Source organism: Triplophysa dalaica, chromosome 11 (assembly GCF_015846415.1).
Source record: "Triplophysa dalaica isolate WHDGS20190420 chromosome 11, ASM1584641v1, whole genome shotgun sequence".
In the NCBI taxonomy this organism is placed as follows: domain Eukaryota; kingdom Metazoa; phylum Chordata; class Actinopteri; order Cypriniformes; family Nemacheilidae; genus Triplophysa; species Triplophysa dalaica.
This window is the reverse complement of record NC_079552.1, coordinates 23684424-23702605: the sequence shown is the minus strand read 5'-3', so window position 1 is coordinate 23702605 and position 18182 is coordinate 23684424. Positions and strand designations below refer to the sequence as shown.

At 37.9% G+C, this 18182-nt stretch overlaps 1 protein-coding gene across 4 annotated transcripts in view; it reads left to right on the top strand.

Annotated features, from left to right (window-relative positions):
- The window catches only part of cfap36 (cilia and flagella associated protein 36), a 32529-nt gene extending 15167 nt beyond the window's left edge, over positions 1 to 17362 (top strand). For 2 of the 4 annotated variants that reach the window (XM_056760334.1, XM_056760332.1), the window contains 5 exons: positions 8713 to 8836; positions 8924 to 8990; positions 11538 to 11647; positions 12445 to 12582; positions 16729 to 17362. In XM_056760334.1, coding sequence (XP_056616312.1) covers positions 8713 to 8836; positions 8924 to 8990; positions 11538 to 11647; positions 12445 to 12582; positions 16729 to 16812 — 523 coding nt within the window. In that variant the 3' untranslated portion in view covers positions 16813 to 17362. The remainder of the gene's footprint in view (positions 1 to 8712; positions 8837 to 8923; positions 8991 to 11537; positions 11648 to 12444; positions 12583 to 16728) is intronic. The other 2 variants (XR_008908223.1, XM_056760333.1) reach the window with 2 other exon arrangements.
- The last annotated feature ends 820 nt before the right edge of the window (positions 17363 to 18182 follow it).

Sequence of the window (18182 nt, the reverse complement as noted above, 5' to 3'; positions counted from 1 at the left end):
CTTTATGCATTAATATTAAGAGTTTTCAAAGATATTTGGGATTGCATTTTTGGTTACATAGCGAAATAGTATGGGTGTAGCGAAATTCAATGTGGTTTTGAAAATGCATTTTCAAGCTGATTGCGCTCCTCTTTCCGACGTAAAGTGTCATTACGTAAAGGAGGAGCCAGCATCGCTCCTTACCAAAGTGTACGTGCAATGATTTGAGTCTTTGAAAACTTGTTTTAAGTGTTGTAAGCAACATTGCTACAAATATGCTACCATATAATACTTATTGGCCAACTGAATGTAAAACACTCGAAAGAACATCATCTCTACTTTTGGTGATACCGTAATAAGTAAACACTAATAACACCACAAACCCATTTATTCACATTGTACCTTAATGAAAACAGCAGTAATCTGTATAGATCGCACTCATCTCAGTTAAATATTACGTTTCACTTCGTGTGGAGCAGTTTGGTGCTGTGTAGGCTACTTACAGTGCCTTTGTTATTTCACATGCGAGTTGGGCCGAGTGAGAGCGTGAGATAGAACCTGAAAGCGTGTGTCGAGTCTGGTCTATTAACAGACAAACTATGTTGATATTCATATATCCAAATAGTATTTTTACATTTAAAAGAAGACACAAATACCGATTAGTGATTGATATGAAAATGTTGTATTTTGCACGTGCACAGCTAATTCACGAGTCAGCCTGTCATACGATCGAACTGAATACTGCTACTGCTTCTCCCTGCCCGTGAATGAACAGAGGAAAGCCAAGATAAGCGACCCTAAGCTGGGACACCAAGACCGTGCTCGCGAGGAGTCTTGGTTCAATGGGTTAACGGGAGTAAATTGGTTAACGGGAGTTTATCTATTGCCAAATACAAGTCATACCCTACCTTGCCATTGTAAACGAACTTCAACATTTCGATAGACTTTGATAGACAAAACCCTCATGATTAATTAAGTGGGTTGTGTAAATCGGGTTTAAGCAGTTGGTGGACATCTAGTTTAATTTCTGAGAGAACATTTCTCTCTCTCATTCCACGTTTAAAATAACATTGTGACAAACTGTAATGCAAAATACTAAAACTAAATAATAGCTTTGCATGAAACACATAAAATAAATCAGACTGCAAACTTACCGAACTGCCCGAAATCGAATTGAATATCCTCCTCTTGCTGAAAACAGGGTTGTGCTCTGTGTGATTTGACGTGATTTGACGTTGTGGCGCACTTTTTGCCTGGCACATTACAGCAAGTCTACAGTGGTTACAGCGAGGTCAAAAATATACTGTAAAAGTTTCCCGCTCAATCAAAATTACCCAGAGTGCATTATGAACTGCAGTAGTTTACTGTATTATATAAATACAGTATTGTACTGTGGATTTTTACAGTAATGTACTGCTAAATCTACAGCGACATCTAACAGTGTAGTGTTAGCCTACATTTAATCACCATTTAATCAGCGCAGGGAAACGTTTAGCACTACAGTATAATAACCCTGGTGTGGAAATTCCATTTTGCATGTCCACTTTATTTTCTTGTTGGCATATACAGTATGTGCAGCTAAATAAAAAAATCTGCTTTTTTCATTGTTTTGAGTGGATAATGCTAATTTATTTTGATTGAAAAGTAAATATACATTTAAGATTGTTCTTTCTTCTTTTTTAAAATCTTTCATTAATTATTATAAAAATAATTGTTAAGAATAATTAATAATAATTTTGTTAAGAGAATTTTCCATTTTGTTAAATTTTACAATAGAAAAACATTGAGACTGTGAAAGATGGCCTTCAGCACAATTTCATGGTTGCTTTTAATCTTGCATCAAATAGTGAACTGCATACTAGACTTGCATGCATGTACAAATCACAGGCTGTTAATATTGTGCTAGTATTAGTATTGAACTACAAGAAGCAAGACAGTTGCAAATCCTTAATTTTTTTTTGATGGGACAATTAGGTCCTGAGATGTTGTGACAACAGCTGCGCAGAGGGGTCCAATTCGATTTTTTGTCATTGGGCCCAAAATTCCTTGGCGATTTAACCTCTTCTGTGAAGCCTTGGCTAAAAAATCTTTAAAAGGACTTAAAAGTCCTGCTTTTTTCAGCTTCGACTTCTAGCGAAAGTAAAACCTATCCTGTCTAGAAAAAATGTGACACAGTAATTGATGCTTTTATCACTTCTAGATTAGACTACTGCAACTCGCTGTATTTTTGGATTAGTCAATCAGCCCTATCCCGTCTGCAGATAGTCCAAAATGCAGCTGCAAGGCTTTTAACAAGTACCAAACAACAAGATCATATTCTATGTTCTCTACACTGGTTGCATGTGCGCTATCGAGTTAATTTAAAAATTCCTCTCTTAGTGTTTACATCATTAAACGGTTTGGCCCCTGCCCATCTATATGATCTATTGATTGAACATCGGCCCCTCTTGTCTCTTTGTTTGTCCACCCAGAGATTCTTATGCATCCCAAAGTCCAAGTTGACATGCAGGGGTGACAACGCTTTCTCAGTTTCTGCACCTAGACTTCTGAATGCTCTGCACTCTGTATTAGATTTGCATCTTCAATATCTGTTTCTAAATCCATGTTAAAAACTTACCTTTTTGATCTGGAGTTTTATCATTGACTACTTTTATTGTCTTGTTTTCTTTTAGTAATTATTTTGTATTGTATTATTTGAACTGTTTTAACTGTGCAGGACATTGATTAACGCATTGTTGTGTTCATTAGTGCTATATAAATACAATTGACATTACAATCCTTATCAAAAGTGACATTTAAACACATATAGGTTTAAGCTTAAGAAATGTGTATTGTGTACTAGTAGTGTATTTTCAGTAAATTGATACCAAATTGATACCAATTTCTCAATGATTGTGTTAAACCAAGGAGACGTAGGCAGTAAGTTTGGTTTTAATCAGTTTTTTCAAGTGGAGCGATTCATTACTGTAACACTTTGTCAGTTGAAATAAGAGCATGCTCAAACTACTTAACATTCAAACGTAAATTGAAAATATGGTTAAAAGCAAACCAACATTTGCAGTATTGTACTGTTGATTAATGAGTCCTTTACCTTATAAAAAATCAGTTCAATCCATGCATTACATTTCACCATTTCTAGTTATGTATTTATTCAGTTTTTAGATAGCTTTCTGCCTATTCTATAGTATTGAAGGGTGCAATTTTTTAGATTGGTTTAGCAAAACACAGCTGTTTTAAGTTCTTCACATAATAGCACTATATATGGGGCACTGTCTCTTAATAAGTTAATCCTTTTAAATATGTATGCCTCAACTTTCAGAAACAGATAATACTATAACATTGGTATATCCTACAATTATTGTTTAGGTCTTTGACAAAATGTTAATGTGAAAGATCGACAGCATATGACATGCAACGAAATCAAAGTGAAAATCATTGAGGTGATTACTGTCATTACATGACCTGCCTCAGGAGATGCTTGGGGTGTGAAGGATTGGGAGTCGACACTCTGCGTGACAGAGAACATTGCTGTTGACACCCAAATATTTCATTCCTCCAATTCTCATAGTTACTTTTGCATCCACTTTCGTTTCAGCTCCAAAACTTTCAGACCTGGATGCGATGGGTGTCTGGAGCTGCCTCCTCTATTGTTTTAATTCGACTCTCTGTGCCAAGATACCGCTTTCCATTAACTCTGATTGGCCCTAAAACCAATGATGGCAGCAAGTATTACCCAATCAGGAGTCTTCTTCACAGAATGCGAGTGAGATGATTTGAATGGGATGCTAATTTTAGTATTGATTCAAAACGGGAGGTGCTATTTCATTCTCAAATACGGGACAATGACGTATTTTAGGGGACAGGGGTCAACCCTATCAGTATGTGTAAATCCAGAGAATGATTTTGTTGAACTGATTATATAGACATACAGTCTTTTTTTCTGATTGAATTTATTGATTACATTTAAGAATATCATATAAGAGAACCCAGATAGGACAAAACTTTGTCTCTCGTTTTGTTGCTCTGTCATTTTTTCATGGTTTTTATCTTCTCTCTAATATGAGAGACCATACGTCAATGTAACTAATTAATATCCCCCCTTAACTAAGACCAGGCTAGGGTTTTTCTCTGTTATAACCGTATGCTCTAGTTAAGGTCATGAGTAGTGTAGTAGGGCCCAGTCATAAACTCAAGCCCAGGGGCCTACAGTCCTCTACAATGATGGATCAGCCCAAAATAACAATTCCGTCATCATTTACTCACCCTCTTGTCAATTCAAACATGTATGAGTTCAAGATATTTTAAAGAATGTTGTTTACTCCAAATCTGAGGCCATGGTTCTCAGTCGGAAAAGGGTGGCTTGCTCACTTCAGGTAGGTGGAGAGTTCCTGCCTCAAGTGGAGGAGTTCAAGTATCTGGGGGTCTTGTTCACGAGTAAGGGAAGGATGGAACGGGAGATTGACAGACGGATCGGGGCAGCTTCTGCAGTAATGCGGTCGCTGTACCGGTCTGTCGTGGTGAAGAAGGAGCTGAGCCGCAAGGCGAAGCTCTCGATTTACCGGTCAATCTACGTTCCTACTCTTACCTATGGTCATGAGCTGTGGGTCATGACCGAAAGGACAAGATCCCGGATACAGGGGGCCGAAATGAGCTTTCTCCGCAGGGTGGCCGGGCGATCCCTTAGAGATAGGGTGAGAAGTTCGGTCAATCGGGAGGAGCTCAGAGTAGATCCGCTGCTCCTCCACATCAAGAGGGGCCAGCTGAGGTGGCTCGGGCATCTTTTCCGGATGCCCCCTGGACGTCTGCCCGGGAAGGTGTTCCGGGCATGTCCCACCCGGGGAAGACCTAGGACACGCTGGAGGGACTATGTCTCCCGGCTGGCCTGGCAACGCCTCGGTGTCCCCCCTGAAGAGCTGGAGGAAGTGTCTAGGGAGAGGGAAGTCTGGGCATCCCTGCTTAGACTGCTGCCCCCGCGACCCGGCCACGGATAAGCGGAAGAAGATGGATGGATGGATGGATGGATGGATGGATGGATTGTTTCTGACCCCCATTGACTTGCATTGGTTTTGTGTCTATACAATAGAAGTGAATGGGGTCCAGTGATGTTTTCAGTGACCAACACTCTTTAAAATATTTTCTTTTGTGTTCTGTGGAAGAAATAGTCATGAAAGGAGAAGAGGGCGAGTAAATGATGACAGAATTGTCCATTTTGGGTGAACTATCACTGTAATTCAGTCAAACATAGTTATATCTTATATAAAATAATTATTTCAATTTCCAGCTCCACTGTAAACACTGTGCCATATCAACATTACTGTGTAAAATGACCTCAAAATGTAGCTCAATATATGTCCAGTCTATGTATTATGCTTAGATTGTAATTCACATAACATTAGAATCCTTTTTAAAGAACAATTTTATTTTAAGGAAAAATCATAATGCATTGAATACATAAGAAATGGTGATCAAAGAAAATTTCACTACAGCATTTTATGGTACAAATAAACTTTGTCACAGAGACTGCAGGAAATATTTATCTGTTATTAATCAGAGAGAGAACAATAATAACAGATTTTCCAATGTGATATAAAGCCTATTAATAAATGATGTTCAAATACCACATATTGAAAAAAAGTTCAGATCGATCCCCTGCATAAGTCCCGATTCACATTTCGCGTCTAAACCGCCGTGATCTTTTGTCCAGTTTGCGGTCACTGGTCTCAAATGCTGACAGGTAAAGTTATATATCATTAAACACTATACAACTATAGGCTATACAAACTATACACAAAGCCTTAACATCACATCCAGGAAATAAGTCAGTAAATTTGAGTAAATCTTACGAATGCGTCACATGAAATACTGATGTGTGGAGGTCACTTATAAATCACAGGAGGTCTCCAGATAATACTGAGACCCCTAGAGAGAATGTGTAACCTTATGTTTCATCTCGAACAAAATTCACAGAAGCCTCCGACTTCGCTTACTCCGCAAACTGCTTGCTGGGATATATTTCCTCTCGTTTCATTAGTTGATGAAAGTGTCAGTTTATTTTTATGACTATTTTCTTCATGGTAGTCATTTAAAACATGTCGTTAACAAAAACAATAAATGATCACTGCCTGGGATGCCATCTTGTTCAGTTGCCTTCCTGGCATTCACAATTCTCAGGACTGGCTTAACCTCATGCGCATTGTCTGGTGTCTGGCCAAAGAAGAAGTTCAGTTCAGTTCAGTTCTGTGTTCAGAAATATATGAGAATGCACTTTGTTTACATGCAGACACAGCTCACTTGACCTGAGAAACTCTTGTAAAAAAAAAAGCGAAGGTGAAAGAGAAGTAGAGCAGATTCACTCGCACTCATAAAATGTTAAATGTTCTTTTATCTGCAAGTCGCTTTGAATTAAAACATCTGCTAAAGAATACATCTAAATGTAATGAAATTGCAATGAAATCTAACATGTCAAGCACTGAGTTCACCACATTCATTCATTTACGTTCAGCTGTTTTAGTGTCTACTTCATCATGATTGTAACAAATCTCAATAAAATGGAAGGAAGGAGGCGGGAACCGGCAAACATTTAAACATTTAATAAAGTAATATAACAGGCGGCGGCCCCTCACGGACGACCGCCGGCGAACAAAACATAATATAAATACAAACATAACATAAGTTCGGGCCCGGTCCTCTCTCTTCGACGGTCCGGTCGCTCGTTCCTTTTATGCTCCCATCTCCTACGTGATTCGAGCCCGGTGTGCGCACAGCTGGCGCTAATTCACAATTACTCACCGGACTCGAACCACGGTCTCGCCCCGCCTACTCTACTACAATGATTATGTCACGGCATTAGCTGGAGGCAAAACTAAATGAAAACTGGCGAAACCAGAACAAAGTCAGCTACATGACAACACAAAAAGATGATATTTTATATCTTGAGTGCCAAAGTCAATGGAATACAGCAGGGGTGTCCAAAATCAGTCCTGAAGGGCCTGTGTCCTGCAAAGTTTGGCTTCAACCCTAATCAAACACACCTGAACAGCTGATCAAGGTCTCACAAAGCAGAATAGAAACTTCCAAACAGGTGTGTTGAGCCAAGTTGGAGCTAAACTCTGCAGGACTGTGGCACACCAGGACCAACATTGGACACCCCTGGACTACTGGCTACAATTTGAAATGTTAACACACACATGCTGCCAACAGCTGTCGGTTAACCCAATAAAACGAGAGGACTGGACAGAAACTATCATCAGAAATGCTTGCGTTTGCAGCGCATCACTCAAGATTAAATCAACTGTCTTTTGTCATAATCGATAATGATTTGGTTGCATGTCTAAAAATATCTCATGTGTGCTGGGGAAGAAACTGGGGAAGTTATTTTCACATAACATTAACTTTAGCGCATTGGCAACTACATAACTTTGTTAGCTATATATCTAGCAGTTAGCTAGCAACCTGATATATCCAACTATGAGATATGGCTTGTAGATCTTATAGATCTAAACTTTGAGTCCAGGTTCACTAGATCTCTCTCCGTCAGGAACAAATTACACCTGGAGATATCAACTCCGTTGTGAGTCAATCCTTTAACCCAAACAACAGGGAGATATAGAGCTAAAGGGAAGAACAACAGGCAGGAGACGAAGTGATGTTAAATAGACAGACAAATGATTTATTGAATAATCTCAGTTGTGTGTTGATGCTCAGTCAAGCTCTGCCAAACTTCGTCTGACTAGAAACAGATTCAATATGTGTTTTTAACATTCAAGATTACAGTATCAAAACATTGTCTCATGACATTATTATGAACCTTGAGATGGAGACCAACGGATACTCATATCAGCATAAGACACAATACAACTCCCAATGAGGTTAAACAACAGGAAAGTAAAGAGCAAATAATATGAATAGAAGTGAATAATAAAATAAATGAATGAATACATATGATGAATATTGTAATAAATGGGATAAATGAAATAGAATAATAAAATGAAATAAACAAGAAACAATGTATGTTTCTATCCAGATCTATCAAACCATAAACTAAACATAAAACGTTCGTAATCCCTTTTTCTTCAGTTGCCTTAAGTGGATTAGTAGAAAGAGAGAGGGAACAGTGAGAATGCTCTTGCTAATGTTGCTACTGCTTCTCTTTACATTTAGTCATTTAGCAGACGCTTTTATCCAAAGTGACTTACAGGTGGGGTAAGCAATGGAAGCATTTGGGACAGCATAAGTACAACAAAAGTACAACAAAAGCATAACAAAAGCATCTTTACTATACACACCTGGTTTCTCTATCTGGCAGACCACTTAACTGGTTCATCCATCCATTGAGTGAGCATGTATGGGTCGGCCAATCTGGTTCCTTCCGTTAAAGTTGACTTTTTCAAAAACAATTGCCGTCTCAGACAGTGAATGACCTTACATATTCAAATTAAATCCTCATTTTTCCAGTCATTGTCATAAAAAACAACCAAACAAAATGTGCTTGCTAGTGTTTGTAAAGCAGTCAGGGGGATCTTGCTGTCTCCGGCTGAGCCCCGCCCACAAAAACCTGACACAATTTTTACTTACAGAAAGGGGTAATTTTACCTAAGAACGTTTTCTTGTTCACTTTTATAGTCATTTTTTATATATTCATCATGTTGATAATCTTTTTGGATCATTGTAATCCCACTTATTATTTGATAGGTGATTTCGGTATGTTAGATGTAATGTGCTGGACTTCCGCAGGAGGTCAAAGGAGGAGTATGAGCTGGAGATAGCAGAAAGGATAGAGGAGAAAGAGGAGACGGCCTCCACGTCCAGCAGTTTATCTGAAGCGCTCCTGGGAACAGCGTGTGATTCTGTGAACGGTGTAAGACACTGAGAGGACTGAGCATGTGTGGGGTCATACTGCTGATGCACTGACAGTGTGCTGATGAAACTCTCACTTCCCTTATAGATCAATGGCACTTCACAAGAGAACGAGCTGAAGGAATATGGAGTCCTGAAGACTTCACCTCCGTCATGTGAGAATCAAATTCATCTATTGTTATTAGGGGTGTAGCGGTATACGTATTCGTACCAAACAGTCACGAGTTGTCCTACTCCCTTGGAAGGCCAGAGCCCTTGGAGTTTAGACTTTGCAGTGAGCAGGGGATGTGTGTGCCATTATCTAGATGTTTGGTATGCACTTGGCAAAGAAAGTGAGGTCATTTCCTCATTATCTTCAGCTGACATGTTCACGTGAGAATGAAGCATTGTGTGTGTCAGCAGATGTCGCTATTCTAATGGCATAATTTAAGTATAAAACTGCTTGCAGATAAACAATACATTTTATATTTTGAAAAGTTTGATATATATTAGTGTTTATATATGATATAGCATATTATAAAAACTTTTTAAAAATAAAATGTATGTTTATTTGCAAATGCTTAAATTATGCCATTAAAACAGCGACATCGGCAGCTGAAGATAATGAGGAAATGACATCACTTCCTTTGCCAAGTGCACTCCAAACTAGGGCTGACAAAAATTGTCTACAAATATTCTTGTTGTCGAGTAGTCGTTTGATTACATGACTTACTTTAAGGGCACATTTAATCACAATTTGACCGCTACGGCACTGTAGCGCTAGAGTGTAATGCAGTCTTCCTGAATGCTATCGCAGTAGAAGGACACACAGCAAGAATTATGGCGGAGTACAAACGAATGTGAACAAGTAAAGTTTGGGAAAGATTTACCAAATTGAAAACAACAAATGCGGTTGTGCAAGCAAGGCGGAACTTGCCTTTCACATCAGCACAACCTGCATGCTGGAGTATTTAAAAAGGAAACATCCCGGAGCAGGAGAGAGGTAAGTGTTCTCCATCTAGAGCTAACTAACTAACTTAGCGGTACATCTTTTTATGAGAGAATGCAATAATAATAGCAATGATAATAACAACAATAATCATATAACTACATCAATGTTATTATTTGATCAATGTTATTATTTGTTTTGCGAAGTATAAAGCCTTTTTTGATTATTATAATGCTATCAGGTATCACATGAGAGGAAAATGATTATAAGAGAGTTAATTAATTATCTCAAAAGTTTCTTTTAATCAAATTGATGCATCTTTGAAGAAACCTACCCACATATAAGGAGTGATAAAAAAAGAACAAATCAAGATTGAAGAATACGGTTTCCTTTGTTTAAAAGCAGAGACTGTGACATATTGTTTGTCCATATATTCTTTATAGAAAATGTACTGTGAGCCATTAAATTTGGGTTAAAATGTTGTAGGTGTAGGCTGGCAATTTTGGCAAGTCTGGCGGGGAAAGAGTTAAACTGAAATGTTGACATAGAAATGCTGCTTAATGCTTCTGTCAAGAGATTTGTTTAAATAAAAAAAAAAATGGTTTGTAATGTACCTGATTTATTTATTCATTTTTATTTTAATTTAAAAGTTTGTAAAGAGTATTTGTGTGATTCGAGTTGGACAGAATCAGCAAACTTAAAGAGAGTAACCAGTTGGTTCAAGTTCATTAAAACAAATTTCAAAAGCTGAATTGATTTTATTCATTACGTAAATGATTTATAACTCAATGTTTGAACTAGTTGCAAAAGCAGAATAATCATTAAAAATGTACCGATTAGTCATTGAAATAATATACAATTAGTCAATTAATCGGTCCAATAATCGTTAGATTAATCGACCATCAAAATAATCGTTTGTTGCAGCCCTATTCCAAACATCTACATAATGGCACGCACATGCCCTACTCATTCCAAAGTCTAAACTCCAAGGGCTCTGGCCTTGCAAGCGAGTAGGACATAGGAATGATGACTATATTTGGAATGTTGCCCGTGATGGTTCGGTATGAGTGCACATACCGTTACAGCCATAACCGTTATTGCTCTTGCACTGGTTGATGTTGAGTGCTGAGTGATGACACCGACAATTACAATCATCTTGATCACATTAACAAAAAGTATTGTAACAAACAACTCGCATTGCATAGTTGACAAACTGATTCTTTGCTCCCTGCTGCCCGTATAACAGAGCTGCTTGTAAGTTTGTCAACCCTTTGAGCAGGTCAGAGTTTTCCATTATTTATTATATTATATTTATCATCACAAGTGGTTCATTTTAAATGTTGAGACCGAGCTTGGGAATCGCTTGCTTAAAAGAAATAAGATCCAAAGGCTGCAAAAGCTATGAAATAAAAGTGTTCACATACTTTTGCACAAGTAAAAGTTTCATTTGTTGTGAGAAAACCGCTTTTGTTTTTTGTCCATCAATTGGAAAGTCTGCCATACAAATTGGGTTTTGGATGTACATTTCATAATGTTATTTTAATATTTTTACACAGTAACAATGAAGAAACAAACTTTCAAGCAGAGACAGAAGTGCTATTTCACTGACATCTCTCTGGTAATGTGGAGGTTTGTTTATCAGTGGCCGTGGTAAAATTAAGACAAGTTCTGCACTTTACTCTTGATCAATCATTTCAGAAGTTTGCTGTCTTAGTTGGTGGATGATTGTGTAGATCTGTTAAGATCATGAGCTTGTTTGTGTGTGTGTGTACAGGTGAGAGAAAGACACTACCTGCTGTAAGGCCACCTGTGAAGGGTTCTGAACCTGCCGACCATATGACTTCAGAGATCATGAGCGACTGTGACAGCTCCAGACGTCTTACTGTGAGAACCACAGCCAATCATTTACTGTCGGTCTCTTCATAACCACACAACCTTAAAATGGTTTTGGGCACCTAATAATATACTATCATACGTTCCTCACAAATGTAACTTGAGTTGTGTTGTAATTCATATAATTTGTTTTCTGTTGCATTTTTCACTATTTTTATTAATGGTTATTAACATGATGCTGTTCTTCTAAAACCTTAGAATGGGAAGATTGCAACGCTCAGTGCAGCTTGTCCAGTAAAAACAGCCAATCATTAATCATTCAAGACTGATGATTCTCTGTTGGAGGGGAAACTTCCCCGTACAGACTTTGTTGCAAAGCAGTTTTACAGAAAATCTATTTGGGCACAAACAGGACATATACAAGCATTATCGAATGATAGAAAACCGTGATTATAAATTAAATATACTTTAATAAACTGTAAGTGACATTTTTGATGTGACTTATCTGACACACTCTTCTGAGGTCCTGGGCCCGGCTGCACCAGATGTGAGTAAGTTACAGCTTAGTCTAGTTTTAACTTAAACAGGCACTAACTTACAACTTACGCACTACTAAATATTGTTTAGTTGCATCATTCAACTTATGATGCATGTAGTCCCTCAACTCTAAACAGAGAGAAAAAAGATAAGAAAAGATAATGTTTAGAACATGTGAGTGATCTTAAGACACCATGAATATGAACTAACACGTGTTTTTAACATTTGTATTAAAATGTGTTTAATTACAACTTGTAGTACACTTGAGCCTTAAGCTAATGATTGTGTTCTACACATATGATTGTGTGCAGGACGAGGAGGGTCTACAGCAGCGCACTGAGTATCTGAAGCAGCAGAGAGATAAATTGCATGCTCTGAAGAGAGATCAGACACTAAAGACCCCCACAGAAAGAGCTCCTGTGGCTCCGGACCCCAGACACCACACACAGGTACTTACCTTTATTCATTCTGTGTCCAGATTCCTGATTTAAACCTGAAGAGCAGTTGTGGAAACTTATTTTGTACTTCTTCACTGGGCTGGCTGATACTGCATCGACCTTGAACATGTCCATAATTTACGTAGCGAGTGAATGTCTGTATAGACAGTCAAGTACAGACAGTAATCAAGTTGGAAACACTTTTGTTGTCGTCTTTGCCACTTGCAGCACATTTCGATCACAACTCTTTGCATTCATTTAAGATTTAATTTAACATGTTGAAATCTGTGCTGAAGAAAATGCACGACAAAACAGGCTTTCATGCATAATCTTGTGTGGTTCTGTTCATTTAAGCACAAACGAGAACTTAATACAGATGCTGTGCTGTCTGACAGAGATTCACTGACGCAGCCTTAAGCTTGTGACTGTATAACTTACACCAGACGGGACCGCTGTCACATTGTGTTGTGCAGCATCCCACAGCTAGAAACTGTCTATCTACACTGAACGCATCAAAGCAACGCTTTCAAATCATGCTTAAATGGTTTAAAGGCCTTTACATGAATAAGAGCGTGATTATATAATGTAACGCTAGACAAAGCATGACTAAACAGCTGCTTCTGCGTCAAAATGAGTTAAATATTTTAACGCATTAATTAAAAAGCGCTTTTACAATTTTTTTTGTTACAAAGCAGCTGTTCATGAAACATATTGACTATAAGCAAAACAATTAAAGTTATGAAAGAAAAAACAAGAAAGGTGAAAACAGACACACATATGAGGGTAGTTTGTAATTCCCCTTATTGTCGTGGTTGGTAGCATCAAATGATTTCCTTTCATCAGAACGTGATCATAGGGATGCTTACGTTTCTTATTCATAAGGCTACTCATAAACGCCTCGTCCATTTAAAAAAAACCATGTGGGATCAGCGGAGACTCGCGGCCCAGAGCCAGGGGTGTGTGTATAAAGAAGCCCACTATGACTGCCCACCACAGCTTCATTTGTTTCACCATAGTTTCAAAACGAACTGAAAATCTTAATGAACTTTTTATAACACAGCGAGCTGTAACATTGTTTGTGGATCTGAATCTGCATGCATCTGTCATGCAACCTTTCTCATCAATCTGCGTATAAATAACACGAGTTTGCGCTTTCAGATTGTATGTAATCAGACCCTCTCGTCGCATGCTCTCAAACACACACAGGCGTACGCAAACTAGTGGTGCGGTGTTTACAGAATTTTGTACTTCTGAGAGCAATAGGGACTAGCGTCATTTAAACTTTCAGTGAGTGGAAAAAAGTCTCTCTGACTCATACAATAAGCACACGCACCAACACACACAAACGTGTACACACATAAATGCACAGAGACACTCGCACGCACAGACAGGAACCCACAGACACGCACACACAGGAACCCACAGACACGCACACACACATTTATCACTAAGAAGCACACATTTAAGATAAAGGAGAGAGAAACACAGGTCAAATATTAAACAGACTATAAATTCCTATATGTAATATTAATTATGTAAAACTTAAAATTCTAATTCTAAAGCAGCACCCCCGGCCAGGCAAATAGTGCAAAACGGTGGCGAGGAACCCAAAAATCCAATGGAAAAAAACCCACAGGCGAACCCAGGCCCAACCAGAGGATTCCATCTCCCCTCTGGCAAAAGCTAATGACTCTGCACAAGCTCGACAGTGCTTGCATGACAGCGCTAAATAAACGTACTAATAAAGTAAATTAAAGATTTAAGATCATCATTAATAGTCGAATAGCATTTGAAATGTTGTAGTGAAGTCAGCACGTCCTTCTTTATCCAGCTCTTGTCAGGTCGCCGCTTCCCATTCTCCACACTTCCATCAGGTCTGGGCATGAACTGCATCCTGCTCGCTGTGGTAACCTCGGAACAATGAGACAAGACTGGCTGAGAGTAGAGTTCTGTTCTGCACTCTTTGATACAACCAGTCCATCAGTTGTTGTTGAAAGTGTTCCTATTTCCAGTTGATCTAAATAATGCAGCCTAAATCCTCTGAGGATTATTATTATGGAAGTGTAGTGTATGTAAGATTGAAAAGATGCGTCTTTAGTCTAGATTTAAACTGACAGACTGTGTCTGCCTCCCGGACAGTGCAGGGAAGAATATTCCAAAATTAAGCGCTAGATAAGAAAAGGACCTCCCACTTTCATTTGATTTTGAAATTCTAGGTATTACCAACTGACAGGACGCCTGAGAGCGTAATGCACGTGGAGGATTGTAATACAATAGAAGTTCATTCAAATACTGCGGCGCTAGACCATGTTGGGCTTTAAAGGTAATAAGCAAGATCTTAAAGTTAATGCGATGCTTTATAGGTAACTAGTGCAAGGTTGACAGAACCGGGGTTATATGCTCATACTTTATTGTACGTGTAAGAACTCGAGCTGCCGCGTTTTGTACCAGTAGGAGTTTTTGTAATAAGCCTGCAGGGCAACCACCTAAAAGTGCATTACAGTAATCTAGTCTTGATGTCATGAATGCATGAATTAATTTCTCTGTGACAGTGACAGCATATGATGTAATTTAGATATATTCTTAAAATGGAAAAATGCAATTTTACAGGTGTTGGGCACATGGCTCTCAAATGACAGATAAACAAAATACAAACACATTGTTTTCTAGAAGTGAAAGTTTACAGGACAAATGAGTGATTTGTCTCATTTTTAAAAAGTGAAAAAGGACTCATTTTGAATCAAGCATTTAACTACTATTCGTTTGTGAAGCATCCCGGTTTAAAGTGACTTCACCTGATGTCTTCTGCACATTCCGTTGAGAAATAAAACTAATCCACAGCATCTTCAGAGGCTCAGATGTCGGGAGTAAATGAAGACTTGTTTTCAGTCTTGCATCCAACAACAAAACACCTTGTTTGTTTACAATACAACAATACAGTCCACCAGCAGTCATAGGGAGGGCTCTATCAATGTGATGTCATGTTAACAGGGATAAGTGAACAAGTATCGTCAACAGCTCCTTCAATAGGACAGTCAAGGGTTATTGGGGATGAAAATTGAAAAAAAAAGAATGTGCGGATTTTTATCGTTCTTGGATGGTTCTGTACACACACGCCTGACACACAGATATGTTCAAACAACATTTAAAAGTCAAATTTCTATATTGGGTGCACTTTAACACAAAGAATCAATAGCTTCTGAATAGTTTTAATTTATTTTAATACAATACCGTAAAATATTATTAAAAATACCTTAATAGTAATATGAATTAAATCTAAAATAAATTGCTATATCATAATCATAGACAGGAAATAAACTTGGGGGCAGGCATGTGCGTCCCATAAAATTATCTATAGAACGTGTAGCAATCATATGTAGTTGGATTTATAGCAATTTGTTATCAACTATTATCATAGTTTATCATAGTGAAATTGTAGTTCATATAAAGAAACTAATTAAACTAAGTAAACACATGTACACTTCTAAAAATGGACAGAGCAATCGATAAAAAACTTGTTGTAGCAAAGTTTAAAGTCCTAGGGAAGGAAGGAGGCGGGAACCAGCGAACATTCAAACAAACTTTAATCAAAAGAAACAAGCAATAACACAGAAGTAAAAGGCCGGCAGCCACCTCACGGTCAACTGCCGGCAACATGAACATAAATACAAACTTAACACATGTCCGGTCCGATCCCGTCAGCAGTCCTCTCGCTCCTCCTCTTATGCTCCCGATCTCCTCCGTGAGATATGTGGAACCGGTGTGTGTTCAGCTGATTCCCACTATCACTCTTTACACTTGTGTTTTAATTACTGTTTTGAAAACGAATTTCTTAGTGCATTTTAATGTTTAATGTTTTAAATTGTTTAAATATTGAAGTCCATATACTTTATATTCCAGTTCAGTTCATGGACCATGACTCTTTGTTATAAAGATTACGATATACCCCTAGCCTCCACTATTTTCAGTGCTTTGTATGATTCCCTTGAAACATATACTTTGTACTTCAAGTGCCATAAGCTACTAGTTTCGATTCAGCTGCTTTGCTGTTTATTGTATTGTGTTATGGTATATTGAAAACTGTAAACATGAACATTTTGGTTAGTTTGAAACATGCTGAGCACCTCCACGAAACTATCTGTTTCCTTCATCTCTAAGGAAATCTCTGTTGAAGAGAAGAAGAAGCTGCAGAAAAGAAAACACCTGGCAGAAAAACTCAAAGAGGAAGTCATCAAGAAATAATAATGCTGTGGAGCTTGAGGTTACTCAGTTTTGTATAGGATTTCATTTGTATTTTTTTATCAAAAAATCTTGTATTAGACAGTGGTCTGACATGATCTTCTATGAACACCTGTAAAAGAGAACTTACAGTCATAGAGAGGTAGGTGTCAAACTCAGTTCCTGGAGGGCTGTTGTCCTGCTGACTTTAACTCCAAAACAACTACAACACACCTGCTGTGAAATTTGAGATGATCCTGAAGACCTTGATGATAATGTTTTGGTGTGTTTATTTAAGGTTGGAGCTAAACTCTGCCAGACACCGGAGACCTCTGCAATAACACCTTTGAAAATTATATTCAATCAAACGGCTTGGACCAGAGCTGTTGAATATAATGTTCACCAAAGCATGATCTGTTGTGTTTGTACATATACGGCACTCTGATGTTCACTGATGTTGTTTGGCAGGACAAAAGTGTTTTCTTTTCTTATACATTATATGCATATTTTGTTATTTCACGAATCCTTGACAGCTGTTTGTTTGAAAATGTCAATAAATTACCTTTTTTTTTCATCAGGAATTGTTTCTTTATCCCAGATATATGTTCAGAACTATGTCACAGCATTGGATATTGTTTATGAAAACACTAGAACTTCATAGGGCCAGTTCATCCAAAAATCCAAACTCTGTTACTATTTCTGATTTCTATTTTGAGAACTGTGAGTTTGTGTTCATACAGATTTGGAATGATACGAGGGACCCGGTGAATTATGCCTTTAACATTGAGAAATATATGCAAATGCTGATGACGGTTTTTGATATTGTCTCTCAGAGGTCAGGATACAAGTGTTCAGAGTCTGTGTGAACCAGAAGTTCTTTTTGACTCCCAGATTATGACATAGGGCCATTCAACATTCTAATTCACACGGAAATGTCACAAAATTATGCACTTCACATGAAATTGCGGTTTGTGCATATGCTCACCAAGTTCGTAAGATGTGTCATTTGAGCGATCAGAAGTGTGCTCGAGGGCGCCCCCTTTGTATCCTCCATACAATATTTTGCCGCACTCTCCACACGAGTTACCTACACCAGGAAATTCTTGCATACAACCATTCAGAGAATGTATGGGACACGTTTCGTGGATCTCAGAGATAAAATAAAAAATGTTTTGCTATATTTTAATAAGATTAAAAATCATTCCTTACTAAAGTTATTTCTTATTGGTTTCTCATTAAGGCCATTATTCAGTCAAAACGTTTACTGCGATTAATATTTTTAATCAAAACTCTCGACACACACTTAAGCTATAATAAATGCTACTGAGAGTTATTGTATTTGGTTGATTCTGGGAATCACACATCTTCTGCATTAAAGATAAATATTATATAAT